Source organism: Colobus angolensis, unplaced genomic scaffold, assembly GCF_000951035.1.
Source record: "Colobus angolensis palliatus isolate OR3802 unplaced genomic scaffold, Cang.pa_1.0 Scaffold158, whole genome shotgun sequence".
In the NCBI taxonomy this organism is placed as follows: Eukaryota; Metazoa; Chordata; class Mammalia; order Primates; family Cercopithecidae; genus Colobus; species Colobus angolensis.
This window is the reverse complement of record NW_012114688.1, coordinates 4,480,801-4,504,554: the sequence shown is the minus strand read 5'-3', so window position 1 is coordinate 4,504,554 and position 23,754 is coordinate 4,480,801. Positions and strand designations below refer to the sequence as shown.

The 23,754-nt window shown below is 36.9% G+C and overlaps 1 protein-coding gene and 1 pseudogene across 1 annotated transcript in view; both read right to left on the bottom strand.

The window, feature by feature from the left end:
- The window catches only part of LRRC7 (leucine rich repeat containing 7), a 597,129-nt gene that overhangs the window by 197,005 nt on the left and 376,370 nt on the right, over positions 1-23,754 (bottom strand). The window contains exon 8 of the mRNA XM_011936894.1: positions 6,972-7,035. Within this exon, the coding sequence (XP_011792284.1) occupies positions 6,972-7,035 (64 nt within the window). The remainder of the gene's footprint in view (positions 1-6,971; positions 7,036-23,754) is intronic.
- LOC105508129 lies at positions 12,510-12,988 on the bottom strand (annotated as a pseudogene).

Genomic DNA, 23,754 nt, shown 5'->3' with positions numbered 1-23,754 from the left:
AGACAGGCGGATCATGAGGTCAGGAGATCGAGACCATCCTGGCTAACACGGTGAAACCCCGTCTCTACTAAAAAAACTACAAAAAATTAGCCGGGCGAGGTGGCGGGCGCCTGTAGTCCCAGCAACTCGGGAGGCTGAGGCAGGAGAATAGCATTAAACCTGGGAGGCGGAGCTTGCAGTGAGCTGAGATCTGGCCACTGCACTCCAGCCTGGGCCGCAGAGTGAGATTCCGTCTCAAAAAAAAAAAAAAAAAAAAATTAGCCAGGCGTGGTGGCGGGTGCCTGTAGTCCCAGCTACTCAGGAGGCTGAGGCAGCAGAATAGCATGAACCTGGGAGGCAGAGCTTGTAGTGAGCCGAGATTGCACCACTGCACTCCAGCCTGGGCGAAAGAGCAAGACTCCATCTCAACAAATAAATAAATAAATAAATAAATACTGTTTTCTTTTTCACATAGAGTAACTTATCTTGCTCTTCAAATGTTTTTGCTGCTATCATTTAGATGTTGTGTTTTTAAAATCATATTTTCTTCTTTAATCCAGAAATTGAGTAGCCTATGGTTTAGAAATATCTTTGTGAGTAACGAGTATATTAAGTAGTTAAAAAAACATTAAAAACACTCTCAAAATAACCTCATCATCAAGTCTCCAAATTCTGGGGGGATTAACACTGTATAATTTTATATAAAAAGATAAAAAAGCCTCTCTTTAAGGATATGAAAGAAATATTTTAAAATTTCCCCTTCTCTGATTGATTCCTTTTTCAGGAAAAAATAAATAAAATAATTAATAAAATTAGCTAGTGATTCCTAAGCACTTATGGTTTTATATTCATATTTAATCCAAATTCCAGCACGAGAGACAGAGCAAATAAGTAAAAGGAAACATTTAAAGGGACAGGGCTGATAATTTTCCAAAATGGATGAGTAATATGAACCTATAGATAAAGTATGCAAGAATAATGTATACAAATCTCATAATGAGTACAGATTTTTACAAATTCCAAGCAGGAATGAACCAAATAGTTTATATAGAAGGTCATGATCATGATTAGATCATGATCATGTATGTATTTCAGAAATGCAAAAGTGGTTTTACACTAGAAATTTTGTATTAACAGAACAAAAGAGAAAATATGGAATATCAATAAATACAGACAAAGCATTCCACAGAGTTTAGTACTTGTTCATGCTAAATTCTCTTAGTAATCTAGAAGCAAGAAGGGATGTTATGAACCCAATATAGAATATCTATACAAAGCTAATGGTAAAGAGATTATTAATGACATAACATTATAGGTGTTCCCATTAAAATCAAATCAGACAATGATAGTTGCTTCACTTCAACATAGTACTAGTCACACATAAAGCAAGAAAAAGAAATCGTGTTTAAAAATTGAGGTTCAAGAAAACAAACTGTGATTATTTATAGACTATTTGATTAGTTACACAGAAATCCCCAAATAACTTATAAACAAATTATTCATTTTATTAAGAGGGTTTAGCAGATAGCCAGATATAAGTGAAAAAACCTGCAATAACTTTTCATGATAGCCAAGACATAGAATCAACCTCGATGCCTATCAGTGGTGGCCTGGATAAAGAAAACATGGTATATATTCACCACGGAATACTATGCAGTGTTAAAAAAGAATGAAATCATTTCCTTTGCAACAACATGGATGCAGCTGGAGGCCATTAACTGAAACAAATTAATGCAGGAACAGAAAACCAAAATACCACATGTTCTCACTTATAAGAGGGGTATAAACATTGAGCACACATGGACACAAAGAGGTAAATACTGGGACCCTACCTGAAGATGGAGGGTAGGAGGAGGGTGAAGATTGAAAAACTACCTGTCAGGTACTACACTCACTACCTGGGAGATGAAATCATTTGAACACCAAACCTCAGTGACATGCAATTTATCCATGTAACAAACCTGCATGTGTACCACCTGAACCTAAAATAAATTTGGAAGAAAAAATAAAAACCTGCAACAAGCAACTGGAAACTATAATTTCTGAAGAAGCACATTTATAACTACGATTTTAAAATAATGTACTTAGGAATAAATTAATTAAAAATGTGTGAAATCTTTTTCTGAAGAAAATTATAAAACTTACACACTAAAATAGAAAATAAATGAAGATTATGTCATGTTGATGCCTAAAAAAAATTTGATATGATAGAAATGTCAACTCTTTATTATCATTCCAATAAATAATTGAGTTATAGGATCAATGCCATTGTAATCAAGTCCTAACATTTTTTCTTTTTGACAAACTTGATAAACTAATTCTAAATTTATACAAAAAGTAAATGTCCAGATGCCTAAGTTTGAGACACTTTCCCTATCCACTGTCAAAACTTATTGTTTGTGCTAATTACAATCATGTAGTTTTTGTACCTAGAAAATGAGGAAAGTAACTCATGAATGTATAGAAATCATATTTTGTTAAGAGGTGATACTCATATCCACGTGGAAAGGAAGTGCTACTTAATAAATGGTGCTTGGAAAGCTGAGTCTCTGGAAAAAAATACAGAGTACACAGTATAAATAATGAAGCCCCCCACAGAAACCAATTAGGTTATGAAAAAATTAAACTTTCAAATGTTTAGAAGAAAACGTATGAAAAAATGTTTTGGCTTTGAGGAAGCAAGGACATCCTAAGCAAAACAGAAAATGTGCTATACACCAAAAAGTATACATTTTCTTATTTTACAATTAAGACCTTCTATCCATCAAAATATACCAGGTAGAAAATAAAAAGACTCTCCAGAGACTGTAAAGAAATAACTGTAGTACCTACAGCCAACAAAGGATTAGTATGTGAAATATATCAGAGATCTCCGTAAATCAACAAGAACGTGACTACCAATAGAAAGATGGGCAAAAACACATAAACTGGCATTTTACAAAAGAGGAAATGCAAATTGCCACAAATATATGAAAAAATAATCAATCTCATTAGAAATCAGGGATAGACAAGTTAGTTTAGTGTTTATTTTGTATTCATTACTTGGCAATCTTTCTAGTTTAGCTACAAAGAAAGGTTATATATTACAACACCTGTAATGAATCTAGATTTTGCATTTGATAACCATGATTTAAAATAAAATAGAATGCACACTATAATTCCAATTTGGTAGGTAGAAATATCCGTGCAGACACGTATAACCAGTATGTATTACGCCACACTTATAGTAAAATTTTAAATCTATTCAAGCACTCCCTGCTTGAATAGCTCAGGATAAGGAAATTGGGTCCTTCTTGAAATAGTCCTGCCCAGTTATTCTTTTTAGGAGTCCTTTGTGGGGCTTTGGTGGGGGCAAAGGGGAGATGCTGCTCCAATAACCATTGTACTCCCTGCCTTCCTTCCCTGCTACCCATTGCCACTCTGTGGTCAGTGGGTCCCTGCCCATGCTGCTTTCTTTGAATTCCCAAACTCTAAACCACATATAGACTACTTCTCACTTAGTTTGTTAGTCTCCTCTGGGCTGGGCTCTTCTTTCTTTCTGGCTTACAAAAAAGCACATTTTGCTTCTTATCACTGACTCTTCTTGATGAAGGCTCCCATGGCAGAGTTGTTGGGGCCTTCAGTGACACTCTCCTTTATAGAACAGCCCTCTTCTTTCCAGTACAGGGAGGGGAGGAGAGAGGCAGTGAAGGAGGCTTGCAGCTGTAAGCTGGGTCTAGATTAGGGGGAGGGTTGGCCATGGTCAGCAAAGAGGATGATCCTAAGGGTTGATGTTATCTGGTTCCATACATCAGCCTAATAGTGTTCCACCTCTGACCTGATCCCAAATAATACTTGTTCCACTTCATTAAAGAAAATGAGAGTAAAGGGAAGAATATACCAAAAAATATTAATAATGGTTATATATAGGATGAGATCATGAATTATCCTTATTCTCATTTTTTCACTTTTTAACTTTCTATTTTTTAAAATCGAACATTTATTCATTTTATGTTGAGCAAAACAATTCATGAAAGAAACAACAAAAAACTCCCCAAAAATATCTATTATGTTCTCAGAACTTTGCCTAATATCTTCTGGGGATAATTGCTGTTAAAAATATAAAATAATTCCTTTTGTTTAGAATTTTTCATTATTACAAATGCTTCCATAAGTAGATATTTCTACTCTGAATCTTATTTGGGACATTTACACTGCTTCTCAAGCAAGCCAACTTCTGTTCTCATTAGGCCTTCACGTTTTATTTTTAAAATTATAGACATCTACTCTCCACATTGTCTCTTTACCATGTCGTGCAAAAATAAATCATCTCATGATAATCTCATATGGTGTCAATATCTAGCTACAGAATAGAATTTGATCTCCTCTCCTTCACATGACGTTGTTTCTGGAGGTCACTTATCAGAGCAAAGTCTCTTATTTTCTCATTAAAAATTGTTACTGTTATAACAGCAGCCAGTTCCATGCATATGACTAGTAAGAGAAAACTATGATTAAAAGTGAGTAACATCAGAAACGTCAAGTTTCACAGTTATACTCTTCAAATACCTAGGCACTATCAAATAAAACCTCCTAGAACGAAGGCAAAAGTAAGAAAAAAATAGAAAACAAAATAGAAAAAGAGACCTATTTTGTGCCTAGCATGAAATACTGGCATATCACAAAATAAAAGTTTTCTGCTCATAGGATTTCTTAGATACCATAAATCATACATTACTGAAATAATTTAAAATTTACTTTTAGTACATCTAGTTTTGAAAAATAAACCCACTTTTTTCATCATTGTTGACCCAAATCTTTACAGTAAAATACTGATTCACACATATTCATATGAAACACTTGCAGAATAATATACCCGACAGAATTGAAATTCATTTAACATACTGAATGTTTGTTGTAGATTATCTAGCATGAAATTCTCTCACAAAGCCTTTAAGATAGAGGAGATTGGTGCCCTTACTATATTGATAAGGAAGTTGGAGAGTGAGCTATAGACCCAAAGGTACCCAGTTAGCTAGTGATGAAGTTGAAACAAACCTCAGTTTGTCTGAATCCACTGTCCATGTTTTTCAATTATTAGACTGACCTACATGTCTTAATAAAAGTGTGAGCAGATCTTAGGTCCTTAACAACTTACATAAAACTACTAGTTTTGCCACTATCTGTTATTCACCACCCTCACCAATCTCTCTACCTACATTAATAAATATCTCCTTTAAAAATTCCTGTGGTACATTAGGCTATATATTTACGAGGTACTTTTGCCTCAATATCTGTGTTGAGGCCACCCTGCAAACTGCTTTGTAACAACACTGGGTGCATACAAAGCAGAGTAAACTTGACAGTGTAATCTGATAGGCAAAGAAGTCTCTGGAGTTCAGCTTTACTTGGCGTCTCTCAGTTTGTATGTTATGTGGACTCTCAGAGTCAGCAGACAGGCCATGGGGCCACTACTGGGGTCATGGCTGGTGAGGGCCCTTCACAACACAAACTGGGGATGGACTGCTCATCCTGTGCTGGAGGGAGGACAGGGCACAGTCTCATTCATTTATAGCCAGTGAGAGCTGAGTATAGCAAGGCCCAAAGAGTAAGATAGCCAGTGCTCCTAGAGAGTTCTGTCTGAGCCCGAAGACCTGACTGCAGATTCAGAACAGAAGATTTAACACAGGAGGCAGCATCAGCTGCAGACAGCAGCCCAGAGACCAGCATGTGCTGCCAGCCTACTTATGAAAACTAGCTTGAGGCCAGAGAGTCCTTACTGCCCAGGTCACGAAGAAATTTAGCCTCCTCTGCACATACCCAAATTCCATCTTAGGGAGGAAAGCAGGGGATGGAGAGAGGAACAGGAGAGACTAGGAACTTTTATGCAAGAAAGATGAAAACAACCTAAAAGGACTATCTAACTTCTTAAATCAGATTAAACGTAATCACAGAAGAATAAAACTCAGTTTTTATCGTTAATAAACAACTGACGGAGGCTGGGGTAATGATCATATTAGCTATGGTTGAAGTAAAACAAATTAATTTTCTTTGTGCATTCAAAATACAGTGTGAGTGAAATCCTTTCACCCTTGCACACTGGCATTTATTAGAATAACTTTTGCCAGATCCTGTACCTACATTATCTCATTTAATTCTCACACAAGCCCTGTGTGAGGGAGAACATTATAATCCCCATTTTATACATGAAGAAAATAAGGCTAAAAGAGGTTATGCAACTTGCACAAAGTCACATAGCTAGTAACAGACCTGGGACAGGAAATGGATTGCTTACTTAAATGTTTTAAGTTTGAAATAGTTAAAATACACTTTAGATGAATTGAATTTTTTGAAATTTGAAGATATTCAAGTGGAAGACTTCTGGATAGAGAAAGCTAAGTCGTCTTGTAAAGAAGTATATGCTTTCTGATCTGCATTTGAGATTCTGGTCTTCAAGCAAATTTTAAATAAAATGGATGCTTAAAAGGAGGAGGCAGAATTCTGCCAGTCTTGCCAGCAGTAAGGTAGTTCACTAGAAAGACGCTTTAATTACAGTAAGAACCAGAACGCCATTGGTGACTTACTTCTCTCATGCAATGGCACCAAGAAGCCTCCAAAGCAGATTTTCAAGATATGGTCTTTGCAGTTAATCAAGTCTGGGTTTAATCCCTGTTCAGCCACATAATAGCTATGTATGATGGTGACCATTTTAAGCTCATTTCCATAAGGTTAAAATGGCAACATGTCTAACCAGGATTAGAAGAGATAACATAGGTAACATACTAAGTATGGTACCTGCCACATAGTTGGTGCTCAAAACTATCAATCTGTTTCTGGCTCGATTCCATTTTCTTTTCCAAAAAGTGAAAGCTAATAATAACTTCCACTTTTTTATTTTTACATTTAGCAAATACAAATGTGCAATCGAGTTAATACCTTGGTTTACAAAGACAGAGCAAAAGAAATAATCTCCTGGAATGTAATTATCAAGTTTAGAAAATGCATTTGCTTACCAGCTCACCGAATTCATTATTGCCTAGGTCAAGTCTTTCCAACTGGGCCAGTTTGTGCATTGACCTACAACAGACAGAGGAAAACACTATTGTGAGGCAGTGCATGATACATTGCTCTAAAAGACATTCCAACCACCTTCCTGTCAGATTTACCTGATTGTGCAGTGCACAAAACTGGGGGTACTCTTCAGCAAGAAGTAAATCTCAAATACACAAAACCTATGCAAACTGCCATCTGAAAAGCTTTAGTAGTTTACATAATCTACAGCATCTGTTCACAAATGCCAATAAGGTTGGCATGCAGGGCTGGCTGCTTAACAAAAATCCAAGAAGCTTATTAAATATCTACACCAGTGGGAGGTGTAGGGTGGGGCCCCACTTCAATATTTTTAAGAGTCACTATAGGTTTGGGAATCAATGGTTGAAACCAATTCTCAGCAAACCACTCTAAAACCTCATAATATGGCACCATTTCATCATCAGTCTTATTATTTTCTACTCTCTTAAATAAACTTCTGTCATAGACAAATTGTAGTAATTGTCTCCCAAACATATTGACTTGAAAGCTGCTATAGCTATTAATAGTTGTTAAACTGATACGGTTTTGGTCTGTGTCCTGACCCAAGTCTCATCTTGAATTATAATCTTCATAATCCCTGTATTGAGGAAGGGACCTGGTAGGAGGTGATTGGATCATGGTGGTGGTTTCTCCCATGTTGTTCTCTTGAAAGTGAGTGAGTTCTCATGAGATCCAAAGGTTTTGTAAGTGTTTGACAGTTCCTCCTTCACACGCTCTCTCTTGCCTGCCGCCATGTAAGATGTATCTGCTTCCCCTTCCACCATGATTTTAGGTTTCCTGAAGCCTGCCCAGCCATGTGGAACTGTAAGTCAATTAAACCTCTTTTCTTTATAAAGTATCCAGTCTGGAGCAGTTCTTTATAAGTGTGAAAACAGACTAATACAGAAACCTTGGGCAAGAGTTGGTGTCAAAGGTTCAGGGAACCCAAGTGCGCTTCACATGCAGTCAGCATTTCTCAAAGCACTCTCAAGTAAACGTATGCTATGAGAAAATATAAAATTTCTGAAAGTTTTTTTTTAATGTCCCCACTAATCAGAATTCTGTCCTTAAGTCCTGCCTATATAGGAATTCTTGAGACACCATTGACTGAAATCTTATAAATTTTAGTTTTATCACATTTAAAATGGATGTAGAAATTACTTTACAGGGCTTTTATGAACCTTAAATGAAATATTACTGCAATCCGGACATTATCAGATACTCAGAAATGCAAAAAAAAAGTGTGTACTGTTTCTTTACTCAGCAACTATTATTGAGAGAGTATCATGTGCTGATCTGGGGTATGGCAGAGAACAAAACAGATAAAAATTCCTCCCTCAAAGGACTTTACATCCAGTGGGGAAGAATGAGAGCAAACAAAATAATAAAATAAAATAAAACAAAATAATGTATTAAAAGGTTACAAGTGCTACGGAGAAAAGTTAAGCAGAGGAGGTAGATAGGGATAATTCATATAAGGATTTAATTTTTAGTAGGATGATCAGGTAAGGCCTTAATGAGAATACGGAATTGGAGCCAAGGCTGAAAGAAAAAGAAAAAGCATGCTAATATGGAGATTCTAAAGCAGGGACATTTTACTTGCTTGAAGACATCCTAGGAGACCAGTATGGCTAAAGAAGAGAGAGAGAGGGAGGAGTAAAGAGATGATGTAATGGGGAGTTGCATAATATGTGATCTTACAGCGCAATGTAGAGACTTTGGCTTTGATTCTGAGTAGGATGGGGGGTCACTAGTAGGAAAGGTTTTTATGAAAGATGTTTCTGAAATGAATATCTGTGATTGCAGGCTTATAAACAGACTGAGGGGAACAAGAGTAGAAGCAGGAAGATCAAATAGGAGGCTAATGTAATAAGTCAGATAAGAGGTGATGGTGGCTTGGACCAAATCCATTTTTTTCTTATTTCTTATTATAAGAAATTTATGGCCACAGTGGTGGCCATAAATAAAGCAATGGCAAAAGTGTTGAGATGTGGTTGGGTTCTGGATATAGTTAAGATGAGAACTAAATGTCTTGATGAGTCAGCTGTGAGGAATGAGAGTTGAATGTGACCAAAGGTGTGTTTTGGTCTGAACAACTAGAAGGATGGGGTTGCAAGTGACTGATGAGGAAGACCAGGTGGAGCAGGGTTTTGGGTAGACTGGAAGTTCAGTTTTAGGTGTTCAGTTGGAAATTTCTACTCTAGAGTCAACTAGAGATGTTAATCATGCAGTTGCATAAACAAGCCTAGACATCAAGAAAAAAGTCTAGGAAAGACATAATTTGAGCATGGTAGCATAAGAGTTGGCTTACCAGCTCACTAAATTCATTATTGCCTAGGTCAAGTCTTTCCAACTGGGCCAGTTTGTGCATTTACCTATAACAGTTGAAGAAAAAATACTATTGTGAGGTCTTGAGAATATGAGATCATCAAGGGCATAAATGTAGATGAAAAGAGAACAAGTCTCAATGGATATGAAGAATAAATAAATAAAACTGAAAAGTGACTAGGTACATAGTAGAAAAAATAAGAAGAGTGTAAAGTCCTGGAAGCCAAGTAAGAATAGTATTTCAAGGTGGATGCTATGACCAATTGTGACAAAAGCTGCTGATAGATCTGAGAACTGACCACTTAATTTGACAACATGGAGATTAGTGGTAATTTTGAGATGATTCGTTTTAGACGTTTTAATCTTTTGCTAATGCTCTTTCTTCTATTCAATTTGCTTTTACCCATTTATCACTCAAAATCATTTATTCAATAACAAAAACATATTGATTTTCTATTTTCTTTCAAGTTTCAGGGTTTTAAAGATGAAAGGTGTTGTCCCCAATATTAAGTAATTCATAATCAAGATAAATTATAAATGGAATGAATAATTTCTACCTAATATGGTATTTGCCATAAAAATCATACATGTACGTTGTTAAAGAACAAAAAGAAGAGGTACTTTTTCAGTAGGGAGGTAGGAATAGAAAATAGAAGGCTTTACTGAAGCTTTACTTTGGAGGAGCTGATGAGGTTACAGAGTCAGGGGAGATGGTCATTTCAGGAGAAAACGTCAAAGAGGTGAGATGGAAGAGATCACGGTCCATTCAAGGAATTGCAGGTTAGTAGGAATAGTAAGAAATAATGTGCCAGGTGTGTTAGGCTCACACCCGTAATCCCAGCACTTTGGAAAGCTGAGGCAGGCGGATCACCTGAGGTTAGCAGTTCGAGAGCAGCCTGGCCAAAATGATGAAACCCTGTCTACTAAAAATACAAAAATTAGCCAGGTGGCAGGTGCCTGTAATCCCAGCTACTGGGGAGTCTGAGGCAGGAGAATTGCTTGAACCTGGGAGGCGAAGGTTGCAGTGAGTCGTGATAGCACCATCGCACTCCAGCCTGGGGGACAAGAGCAAGACTTCATTGGAAAGGGAAAGGGAAAGGGAAAGGGAAAGGGAAGAAAGAAAAAATTGGTAAGAAATAAGAAAAATGATAGGAAGTAAGAAATAATATGTAGGTAAGCACTAGATCATGAGGTTATCTCCTGTGTCAAGCCAAGGAATTTGAGTTTTAGCTTGAAGGCAATGGAAGGCTTTAAGGTTCAGGTAGGAAAAATATACCAGGTTTTTATTTTAGAAAGCTCACATCAGCAACTTGGAATGACGTGGGGAATGTGGAGAGGATATGCTAGCCATAAGGCCAAATAACAGACTGTCTTGAAATTCATGTGGGATATAATTGGGGTTAGAAATAAGGCAATGGCAATATGAATAATGTGGTGGTGCATAGGAGAGATGCTTTGGAAAAAGACATGACTTGATTAATGATGATGACTGATTGGATGTCAGATGTAAAGGAGAGGAAAAAATTAAAGATAGGCTCTCAGTTGAACAGGAGTGAGAGAATATTAGAATGGAATAAATCTAAGGTGGAGATAGGTTGAATGTAATGGATTGTATTTTAAATACTATATTGGCTTTGAGGTGAATGCAAGACACTTATATTAGGAAAAAGTGTGTGTCTGTGTGCGCGCGCGTATGTGTGTGTCTCTGGAGCTCAGGCAAAAAGTCTTCACTGGAAATAAAGACTCCAGGAATAAAATCTTATCTACTCTACCTGAAAACGAACCCTCCTTTTTAATCCACATTCCATTTTCTTCCTTTTGCACCATTTACTTGGAGTTTACCACACACTTTCTTGAATTGTTAGTTTTTTCAAATCTATCAGTCTCCTTTCTCCCCCCAGTTCTTAAAATATGTTTCAAGATGCCCAGAACGTCCTGTGTGGGACCACCAGCAGTCCAAAGATAGTTGTGAAACCTTGGCCAATGTTGTAAGAACATCTGCTACACCTCTCACTAAATCTAGACCACTGAATAGGTGCTTCTAGGGAAAGGGGGTTGGGTAAGAGTTGGGGCCCAGGAGGAGAGAATTAGATCGTCTTCTGAGCCTGGGAATATGGAGTGGCAAACAAACAATAAGCACCAAAGTATTGCGGGCCCAGGGGAAGGACCAAGTAGCCAAGTGTGGCAAGTGAATAAGAAATGCTCATAGGAAGAGTAGGTCACCTGCTTTTGACTTGACTGTATAGCTCTAGGCAACATGTATTCTAGAGAGAACCATAATGAGCTAAAGACCAGAGGTCCTTTGGCAATTTCCGGGATTCTATGAATTCTGTAGTTCTCACTGATGTCCGAGGAGGGTATGATATAAAGCTGAGAGTAGATTTTTTGCCAGTCCAGTGGTTGAGGCCCAAGACAAAACTAATTTCATTAAAAGAAGAAATGAGTGATATCTTATGCTTCAGTGTCTTAAGGAATATTTTATTAGTAATAGGACTTATCTTTTTATAGGTTAAATATTAATGATCTCTTAAATCCCTTGTATAATAGTGTTTCCAGACTCCTAAACACACCGATTATTCAATTTAGATCTACTAAAATTTGCCAGTGTTTACTTTCCAAAACAGAGCAGGCCCAAATCTATCTGGCACTCTTGGTGTTTTTTTTAGTGGTTCCGGATTTAATTGGAGGTGACAGGCTGCTGCACAGTGGCTCAGAGGGCCCACAGCTGGGCCCACAAGTGTTTCCTTTTGCTACTGAACAGAGAAGCGTGGCTTAACTAGAAACAACTCTGGGCCCTTGCATCTGCCTCCAGGACCTGGTGGGACATGGGGCGGCTCTGCTGACCACATCTTCTCTTTGGAACACCCCTCCCACCACACTGCCCTGGGTCTGCGAGCCTCCCACCCATGCTGAAGTCAACTCCTTAAGGGAGAGTCTGGCGGTCGCAGCCCCAACTGGGGATGGACAGGGAGTGGGGAACCCCAGGGGTCCCAATCTAGAAGTCTCCCTCCCAGCCATTTTGGGAACAATAAATACTGTGTGAAGGTGGCAGGGAGTGGAGGTTTTGGCCACTGGCCAGCAGGCAGCGGGGGAGCCGGCGGCGGGCCCAGCCGCCCTGCCACGCCGCGAGGCCAGGACTGGGGCCCCAACCCTCACTCCCTGTGGACAATGACGTGGGTGCCAGAATCCGTGAACACTCCCGCTCATCTCCCCCGTCCACCGCGCAAACCAGGCGTCTTCAAATGGCTTCTGCATCTGACCTTTGCTGAAGGCACCCAGGTCTCCCCCGACCTTGGACGAGCTGCAGTCGCTGAACTGTGAGTCTAGAGACTCAAAGTCCTCCTCTCCTGCCTTGATCTTCTGAATGTAGCCGCTGATCAGCTCCAGGGCCGCCTTCTTGGTCTGGGTGATCTCCTGCCGCCAGGTCGAGGGACGCCTTGACTGGCTTCACCAGCAGGTTCGAGCAACGGACGCTGGCGGGCTCCCACCGCCAGATTTTGCCGCCACTGCTGCTGTTCCCGCTGGGCTGCTCCCCCTGGCTGGCGTTAGTGATATGGTTGAAGTAGTACATTCAGCTGAGGGGGCGGCTCATGCGCTTCTCCCAGCCAGGCAGCAGCTTCTCGTCCGCCATCTTCCCTCCTCATGCTCTTGTTTTTGTAAATAAAGTTTTATTGGAACACAGTCATATTTATTTGCTAACGTGTCTAGCAGATACATTTGGCTGCTTGTGTACTACAACCACAGAACTGAATAGTTGAGACTGACACCCTATAAACTGCAGAGCCTGAAACATTTCCTATCTCTGAGGGCCGGGTGGCACTTAAGACAATGTATAAAAAAAAAATTATTTCTTACTTTTATGTTAGTGTAGTTTAAATTTGATCGATTCTTATTCCACCTCTAAGTCTTTTTCTATTGCTTTTGAAACCTTTGGTTCATAACTTCATGCCCAGGAAACTATATTTTAAAATTTATAATGTAGCTTTCTACTATTCCTTTGACATTCTTTTGAATGGGCAACAATTCTTTTCTTTTGCTTGTTCTGGGGGAAAGAAAAGCTGTCCCATAGGGTTTTATGACCCATTTCCTGAAGCTTATTTATTTTATTTAAAATACCATTTCTTCCATTTTAATTTTATCTCATTTTATTTATATGACCCTAGTTTCCATCATTTTTAAATTATTATCACTATAGTTTCATTCTGTCATTACATTTTCTGCTTTTGAAGTTGTGTTTCCGCTGTTTCCCTACATTTTGTACCTTTAAAAATTTATATTCTTATTTATGTTTTTAGAGATGGCATTCAGTATTATTTGCTATATTTCACTCTTCTAAGTTTGACTGTCTTCACTTACCCACAAGATTTTAGACAGTCCATAACACAGTCTATTACTTTTCTTGTTCATGTGCCAGTTGCTAAACTATAATCATTCTGTCGAATTGTCCAAAAAAAACGTTCCTTTAGATGAACATATGTAATAGGGTTTTAATTAAATGAGCATACAAACAAGAAAGATTTTCTCAAAAAAATAAAATAGAACTCATGGTGATTTTATGTTAGTAGTGTTCTTTGTGAGCAATCATTCATTCATTCATTCCTGTAATGTGCTTCTTTGTGGCAGGTGCCCTGTGGGTACTGGAGTTACAAAGATTCCAGAGACGCAGGGTTTCTCCACCTCAGCACTACGGACATTTTGGACAGGTTAATTCTTTGACATGGGGACTATCGTGTGCACTGTAGGACGTTTTGCACATCCTACACAGCCTCTACTCTGAAGGGCTTGTTTTCTAAATGGGAATGACCTTTAAATGAATAATTACTTCATAGAATGATAAGTGCCACGATAAAAGTATGTATAGATTGCTATAGGAACAGAGAAGAAGGAATAACGAACAGTTCAGTAATTAGGAATAATTTTAAGAAGTGACATTTGAGCTGGTTTTTAGAGAAACTTGTTATAAAAATCACATGTACTTGCAAATGTAAAGAGAAATAATGAAAATACTGAAAGAGCAATTCTAAAGTTGAGATATAATCAACAGATTTTTTTGAGATTGTAGCTCGAGATAGTGTTAGGCACATAATCTTATATATGTAATACATCCTCAAAGGATGTAAAAGATTTTGGTCCAAAGTGAAGAAGCTCTAAAAATTCCCATTAGAGTGTGTTGCAGGAAAGTCTATTGTCTTACTCTCATGAATGGAAAAGGAAATTTCTGGGATGTAGTGTTTCTCAACCTTGGCCCAACTGACATTTTGTATGGGATAATTGTTTGTTGTGGGGGATTATCTTGTACACTGTAAGATGTTTAGCAGCATACAAAGTACCCACTAGATATAAGCAGCACTCTTTACAGTTACCATCAGAATGTCTCCAGACATTGTCAAATGTCTCCTCTCTTTACTGATTGTCAGAAAAGTAAGCATCTTACCTCCATTTGTTACCTCCTTATGCTACTAGGTGGGTTGCCACGTGGCTTTCCCTTAGCTATTCAAACTAGCTTACTTGAGGAATGCCCTCATTGGCTCTACTCCTTCTTCGTGAAAGTAAGTACGGGTGGGTCTGGGGCCTATCTCCCTTTCCCCACATGGAAGTCCATGGGTGTGATTTCCCTATACAAATAGCTGTATTTCCCTATACAAATACAAATAACAAGATATGATCATTACTGTAGGTCAGGGAGCAAATATTAGGACTTGATCACAAGTTTGGCACACATTCTCCATCGGTAATGCTAACTATTTGAACTTCATCCCTCTGAACCAAATATCTTGCTGATTATTTAGACTCATTTGCATATTAACTCAGTTATCTTAAGGAGAAAAGTTCTAATAAAAATGGTTGTTGTATTAAATATTTACCAATCTGTAGTCACATTAAACATGTAAAATGGTTGAAATGTGTAAAATTTCTAAATCGTTACTTTTATTATTGCTGTTGCTCCTGCCTGTATGTTCTTCCTGTAAATCTTCTCATAGCCAGTCCCTTTTCCTCATCTCAGCTCATATGTTAGTCCATTTTCCACCAACCAAAATAAACTATCCTTCCTGCCTTCATTTTATATATTACCCTATTTTATTTTCTTATTAACGACCACTGAAAATATCTTAGTTTTTATTTGTTTACTTGTTGTTTTTCCCCCTCTGTTCGATTTAAAGTCCATTAGAGCAGGAACTTGCCAATGTTATTCACAACATAAATAGCTTCCCAACCAATGACGGTTAAATGAAGACATTTACACAGGCATGAATGAATGATTCTTTACCAGTAAGAAGCTGGAATTCTAGAATTTTACAAAGAGAAACCACTCAATTTCTATCAAGCATCTATAATTAATTGATAGTTGCCAAGGGGGCAGCTACAATTAATTAACAGTGGTCAATGAGAAATCCTGATAGGCCTATTTTAATGAATAGTATAATGAGGATACATTAGTTCACTTACCATGGAATATGCATGGAGCTAAAGGCAGATAAAGCCAAAGTGCCCAATCTCTGTATGCTCAAATCTTGTGTTAACTTCCTGACATTTCCAATAATAGGTTTTTAAAAAATTCAAATAATAAAAGAAATACTAGGTGAGATGTTTAGGTAGTTTTTACTTCTCTGAATATCTGAAGTGCAACAACAAAACTATGTATATATAGTAGCTAAGACAATGGACCCTGGACTCAAACTACCTGGATCTGAATCCTGGTTCCACCACTCACTAGCTGTTTGACTTTGAACAAGCTAAATAACATCTTTGAACCTCAGTTTTGTCATCTATAAGAATGATAATAAGAATCCCTATGTTATAGGGTTATTGTTATGATTAAAATAGTTAATATAGGTAAACCATGTAAATAGTGCTTGACACATGATAAATACTCTCTGTGTTAGACATTAAAATACTTAGGAAAAGCTTTCAGAGTTTGAGAAAGCTTTAGAGATTGTCTAAGAAAGTGTTGTCTACAGTTTTTCCAAGGATTTATAGGTGTTGCATGATTTTTAAAAAATTTCAGATGGCCAGTACATTTTGGCAAAGCTTGTTGAAAAAAATGTTAAGCTTCTTATTGGCAGGACTTCTCAGACAAAATATACAAATGTTCGTTGCGAATTTCTAACAGATGGAAATAGTTTAGACTATTTCCTGTTTATGTAACCAAGGAATTTTTTCTTTTTTTCTTTCCTGCAGGACATTTCTTAGACTAGACACACACTTTGCCAGAAGTTTTGTACCACAACTTCATTTCACAGAAGATGAAACTGTTCTTATGTATCTCAGTCTGTGAAATCATTTACATACTTAATTTATGAAAACAAAGGCCTGGGTATATTTAAGTAGGTTATTATGAGTATTTAAATTAGATTGGATCATCCTCATTTGTCTGCTTGAAACTCTGACCTGTTAGGCTCTACACCTGCGCTCCCAATATTCACTTCAGGCTCTCCTTGCATTTATGATTATTTTGAACATAGTTCTCTGGCTTAGTGTCACATTCCCCTTAAAGACGATGTGGTTTTGCCATTTGGCCTTATGCACTGTAACCTCAGCAAAGGGAGACACTCCCTTCTCACTAGATGAGAACTGGTGACTTGCTCCATATCACACAGAAAATTAGTGACAGTGCTGACACAAGATCTTCATCTCTTTTTCCAGCGCCGGCCAGTCATCTGAATCTGGCCTGTTTTGTCTGGCTTGACCATTGTTTAAATATGAATGTTTTTATGAAAAATATGTGTTCTACAGTTCACTATATTCTATGCCAGGAGTCAGCAAACATTCTCTGTAAAGGGCCACATTGGAAGTGTTTCAGGCTCTGCAGTCCATATGGTCTCTGGCTCTACTCAATTCTACCATTGTTATGTTACATGATATGTTAACAAATAGACATGGTTTTGTTCTAACAAATCTTTATTTACAAAAGCTGACTTGCCAGATTTGGACAAGACATAGTCTATCAATCCTATTCTATGCCTGTTCTGAAAGTCTAATATTTAAGTTCCAGACCTTGAATAAAGATATAACAGATAAATTAAGGATTGAGAATATTTATTATTATAAAATTGCCACTAGATAACTATTTATATGTGTGTATTATTTGAAATCCTTAACAATTTATATATATGTATTATTTCAAATAATGAGGAATACTGCTGGAATCTAGAGACATTTGCTCTCAATATTGTCGTTTTGGTTGCATTTATTAAAATTAAGTCCTTCCTATTATGCTATCACTTTACAGCACTTATCCAATTGCAAAGTTGGAAAATACTCCAGTTGAAGCAGTGATGGAATTTATGCAATATTTTGGTACATCTGTCACTTTGATAAAATTGTACAATCTATGATTTTCTTTCTATCAGATTCAGAGATTTTATCCATTTAAATGTATGATTACCTCTGAAGCCACATAAATTTGGCTGGAATGTTGTTTTCCCATAAATTTCTAGTGCAGTAACTTGGATTTGCTGACTCAGGATTCTGCAAATTTTTGGCATGGACTTAAGCATTCCAGTTTTTAACTTGTTTTTCAAATGTGCTCACTCTTTCCAATTACTGGCTATTCATGGCACAAGGACAGGAAAACTCCCAGTTATTGCTGTCTGATGTCTCTCTCTTAATGAAACTTAAAAAAAGAGTTTTTTCACTTTGTTTAGTCTGTGTCCTATGTTTAATGAACATTTGGATTTTATGATTTAGACCTGTCAATTTTATCACATAATCATGTTCTTCTCTTGTTATTAATTAATCTCTTTGAATAAACTGCACATTATAAAATTTTAGAAATAAATTGCTCTTTACAGCACAGTTACTGAAGACTGCAAGGCCCAGGATTTTATATTCTTAAAAAATGCAAACTCAGGACGGGCACAGTGGCACACACTGGTAATCCTAGCGCTTTGGGAGGCCGAGGTGGGTGGATCACCTGAGGTTAAGAGTTCGAGACCAGCCTGGCCAACATGGTAAAGCCTCGTTTCTACTAAAAATACAAAATATTAGCCGGGCGTGGTGGTGGGTGCCTGTAATCCCAGCTACTTGGCAGGCTAAGGCAGGAGAATTGCTTGAACCCGGTAGGTGGAGGTTGCAGTGAGCTGAGATCGTACCATTTCACTCCAGCTTAGGCAACAAGAGTGAAACTGCCGTCTCACACACACACACAAATAAATGAATAAATCGATAAATAAAGGAAACTTGTGGAACACTTCATTATGAGAAAATGTAATTTATTGTTGTTATAAACCAGGAAACATTAAATACGTAATGTCTGATGGCAGGTAAAACATGATTTCTATGATCAAATGTTTCTTTTAGTTAATACTATATCTTAAACCAATGTCACAGCTGTGATTGCTATGTGCTTTTCAGCATTTCAACTCAACTTCCCTCAAGAACAACAAAAAGCCGAACTGGCTTCTGGCATCTTCCAAAAGGATATGTGACCAAATTAAACATTTATTATTTTGTAAAAGAATATTGGGAAGACCTAATTTTTTAAACCACTTTGTTAATATTTATCAGTTAAGGTATTCCTCCTTGCAGTATTTAAATTATTAGGATAAATATTGAAAATATATAATTTGCATTAAGCTGTCATGTATTTTGAGGATTTCCTTAGGAAATATTTTTTCCTTTTAGATATTCAACAGTGAACAATTTATGTTAATATTGTGATGTCTTATTGAAAAAATTTTCTTTCCTATAATTGTCTCTAGTTTAATGCACAATACCAAAAAAGGATTCTGTACAAAGAAATAACTTCATTAGTAACCTTTTAAGAATACATCTTATTTATACAGTAAGGAATATTTGTTAATAAAACAGAAAGATTAAATTGTAAAATTGTACCTTAATAACAGCAACTGGCTATAGGACAAATACTGCACTACTGCTTTTAATGAAGGATTTAATTAGACTGAGGAGAAGTCTGAATTTCATTACTTTCTATATAGTCTTCTTGAATTTATAACCAGAACCAATTATTCATTCATGCTGTACATGAATTTTCCACTGACTGAAAATTATTGTGCAATCCTAACTCATGATTACATAGCAAAGATATAATCATGCTTGATAGATCTTTTGAGCTCTTTGTGGGGGAAAAGGTGCCCTATAAGCAAGAACAATGACATTATTTCTGGGGGCAGGGGGCTACTCTGTCAGAGCTGAAGGTCCTAGAATGCATGTAGTAGCAGTTCAATCAAATGGTTATGAGAAACATAATCAGTTACTAATATGCCCATTTTCATTAGAACATATTGCAACCTACATTATATGCTCATGAAGAGATGTTGAATGCTACTGAAAAAATAGTTAAGCCAAGTTAAGCTGTTTTAAAACTCTTATAGATAACTGGGCAAGGACCATCACCACCATCACAAAGTTTCTTTTCTAAAAGACCCTTTTAACACATACATATGTACGTGTGCATACACAAGGACACACAGACAATGTGTCAGGCTCATTGTTTTCTGGCTGTATTTCATTGAAAAAGTTATTACTTGTTATATTGGGCTTTCTGAGTATTAATATTTGTGTATAATCATTGCTCAGTATCCTTGGGGGAATTGGTTCCATGACCTTCATGGATATAAAAAAATCCACTGATACTCTAATTTCTGCAAAATAGCATAGTAGTTGCACCTAACATACACACATCCTCCTGTATGCTTTAAATACCTAATACAATGTAAATACATAATACAATGTAAATGCTTTTTAAAGAGTTGTTATACTGTATTGTTTTCTCACTTGTATTTTTACAATTGTTGTAATGATCATTATTTTTCAAATATTTTCCATCTGCAGAGGTCTAACTGTGCTTTTACATAGTTTGGTCTTAGATTGTTGATATCCTGATGGGTGTATTATACAGGCATAACTCCATGACGAAGCTGTCAGAGAATTTGAACTTTAGAGGCTAAGGACTTTTACAAGTAATCTGCCAAAGTAGCCATGGCTATTTCCCATGCAACTACCTTTTTTACTTGTCAGCAGAACCTGCCCTGCATCAGACGAGAAATGTCATATGGTCACTCTCCAAATTGCTTTAGCAACTAGGACATGAACTTATGACCCAGTTCTGGCCACTGGAATACGAAGAGGACTCTGTTGGAGGAGATTCTAAGAAAGATTTTCCTCCATGATTTAAGAGGGAGGGAAGCATGCAAATCAAAACAATAATAAGATACCATCTCACACCAGTCAGAATGGCCATTATGACAAGTCAAAAAATCACAGATGTTGATGAGGTTGTGGAGAAAAGGGAACACTTAAACACTGTTGATGGGGTGGTAACTTAGTTTAGTCATTGTGGAAAGCAGTTTGGCAACTTCTCAAAGAACTGACAACAAAATGACGATTTGATCCAACAATCCCATTATTGGATATATACCCAAAGGAATATAAATCATTCTATCATAAAGGCATATGCATATGTATTTTCATCACAGCACTATTCACAAAAGCAAAGACTTGGAATCAGACATGGAATCAACCTAAATGCCCATCAATGGTAGACAGAATAAAGTCTACCATTGAGGACATAACTGAGTTCTTTTTTATGACTGTGTAGTATTCTATGATCTAAATGTAGAATATTACATATGTAATTATACATAATGGAGGGCATTATCTTAAGTGAATTAATGTAGGCACAGAAAACCAAATACTGCATATTCTCACTTATAAGTGGGAGCTAAATATTGAGTATATATGGATGAAAAAAAGGAAAGAGACACTAGGCCCTACTCAAGGGTTGTGGGTGGGAGGAGGGTGAGGATAGAAAAATGGCTTATTGAGTATGATGCTCATTACCTGGGTGACAAAATAATCTGCACCTCAAACCCCTGTGGCATGCCATTTACTTATATAACAAACTGCATATGTACCCCTGAACCTAAAATAAAATTTTAAAGATGTAAAAAAAAAAAAAAAAGATCAGGAGAAAGTGCATTTAAGTAAGTTTAAAAGAAATAGAAAAAAATATAGCAATATATTTGCATAATTTTTATGTTACTCAAAAGACTAGCAAAATAAATTTTTATAAATCATTTAAGATTCGGAGTATCCTTTATGTTTTTTCCTTCCCACATTTAACTTTCCAATATTCTAGGTTTCCATTTTCATGGTTTTGCATCAATTATTCTGTGGATATCAGAGTGATTTCCAATGTTTATAATTTCTGCTTTTTCAGAAACCATGTCTGTGATTCTATATGCATTGTTTCTTTTACTTTTAATTACTTCAGAATTAAATATGTTAACATTTTTCAAATTAGTATTCCTCTTTTTTAATATTTACTATATCTTCCAGAAATTACTCAAAAATTCTTTTTCTGTAAGTTGTTTCTTCTTAAAATAAAATATAGCATCAGACTCAACTTGTTTCCGACTCAACACTGTTATTCCTTCTATGTAAGATATTCCTAGAGATTCTTCTCTTACCACTTGAATGCTAAAACCTGTATTGCTGGTGTATTTGTGAATAGTGTCTACAAATACGGAAGGAATGGTACCAGTTCCTCTTTATACCTCTGGTAGAATTCAGCTGTGAATCTGTCTAGTCCTGAACTTTTTTTGGTTGGTAGGCAATTAATTGCTGCCTCAATTTCAGAGCTTGTTAGTGGTCTATTCAGGGATTCGACTTCTTCCTGGTTTAGTCTTGGGAGGACACATGTATCTAGGAATTTATCCATTTCTTCTAGATTTTCTAGTTTATTGGTGTAGAGATGTTTATAGTATTATCTGATGGTAGTTTGTATTTCCGTGGGATCAGTGGTGATCTCCCCTTTATCACTTTTTATTGTTTCATTTGATTCTTCTCTCTTTTCTTCTTTATTAGTCTGGCTAGAGATCTATTTTGTTAATCTTTTCAAAAAACCAGCTCCTGGATTCCCTGATTTTTTGAAGGGTTTTCTGTGTCTCTATCTCCTTCAGTTCTGCTCTTAATTATTTCTTGTCTTCTGCTAGTTTTTAAATCTGTTTGCTCTTGCTTCTCTAGTTCTTTTAATTGTGATGTTAGGGTGTCAATTTCAGATTTGTCTTGTGGCCATTTAGTGCTATAAATTTTCCTCTAAACACTGCCTTAGCTGTGTTTCAGAGATTCTGGTATGTTATGTCTTTGTTTTCATTGGTTTCAAATAACTCATTTATTTCTGCTTTAATTTCATTATTTACCCAGTAGTCATTCAGGAGCAGGCTGTTCAGTTTCCATGCAGTTGTGCAGTTTTGAGTGAGCTTCTTATTTATTTATTTATTTATTTTTTTGAGACGGAGTCTCCCTCTTTCACCCAGGCTGGAGTGCAGTGGCATGATCTCAGCTTGAGTGAGTTTCTTAATCCTGAGTTCTAATTTGATTGCACTGTGATCTGAGAGAGTGTTTGTTATGATTTCCATTCTGTTTCATTTGCTGAGTGTTTTGCTTCCAATTATATGGTCGATTTTAGAAAAAGTGCTATGTGATGCTGAGAAGAATTAATATTCTTTTGATTTGGGGTGGAGAGTTCTGTAGATGTCTATTAGGTCTGCTTGGTCCAGAGCTGAGTTCAAGTCCTGATTATCCTTGTTAATTCTCTGTATTGTTGATCTGTCTAATATTGACAGTGGGGTGTTAAAGTCTCCCACTATTATTTGTGTGGGAGTCTAAGTCTCTTTGTAGGCCTCTAGGAACTTGCTTTATGAATCTGGGTGCTCCTGTATTGGATGCATATATATTTAGGATAGTTAGCTCTTTTTGTTACATCTATCCCTTTACCATTATGTAATGCCTTTCCTTGTCTCTTTTGATCTTTGTTGGTTTAAAGTCTGTTTTATCACAGACTAGGATTGCAACCCCCGTTTTATTTTGCTTTCCATTTGCTTGGTAAATCTTCCTCTTTTCCTTTATTTTGAGCCTATGTGTCTTTGCATGTGAGATGAGTCTCCTGAATACAGCACATCGATGTGTTTTAACTCTTTATCCAGTTTGCCAGTCTGTGCCTTTTAATTGAGGCTTTTAGCCCATTTATGTTCAAGGTTAATATTGTTATATGTGAATTTGATCCTGTCATTATGATGCTAGCTGGCTATTTTGCCCATTAGTCGATACAGTTTCCTCATAGTATCAATGATCTTTACATTTTGGTTTGTTTTTGCAGTGACTGGTACTGGTTTTTCCTTTCCATATTTAGTGCTTCCTTTAGGAGCTCTTGTAAGACAGGCCTGGTGGTGACAAAATCCCTCAGCATTTGCTTGTCTGTAAAGAATTTTCTCCTTCACTTATGAAGCTTAGTTTGGCTGGATATGAAATTCTGGGTTGAAAATTCTTTTATTTAAGAAGGTTGGGCGGAGCAAGATGGCCGAATAGGAACAGCTCCAGTCTCCAACTCCCAGCGCGAAGGACACAGAAGACCGGTGATTTCTGCATTTTGAA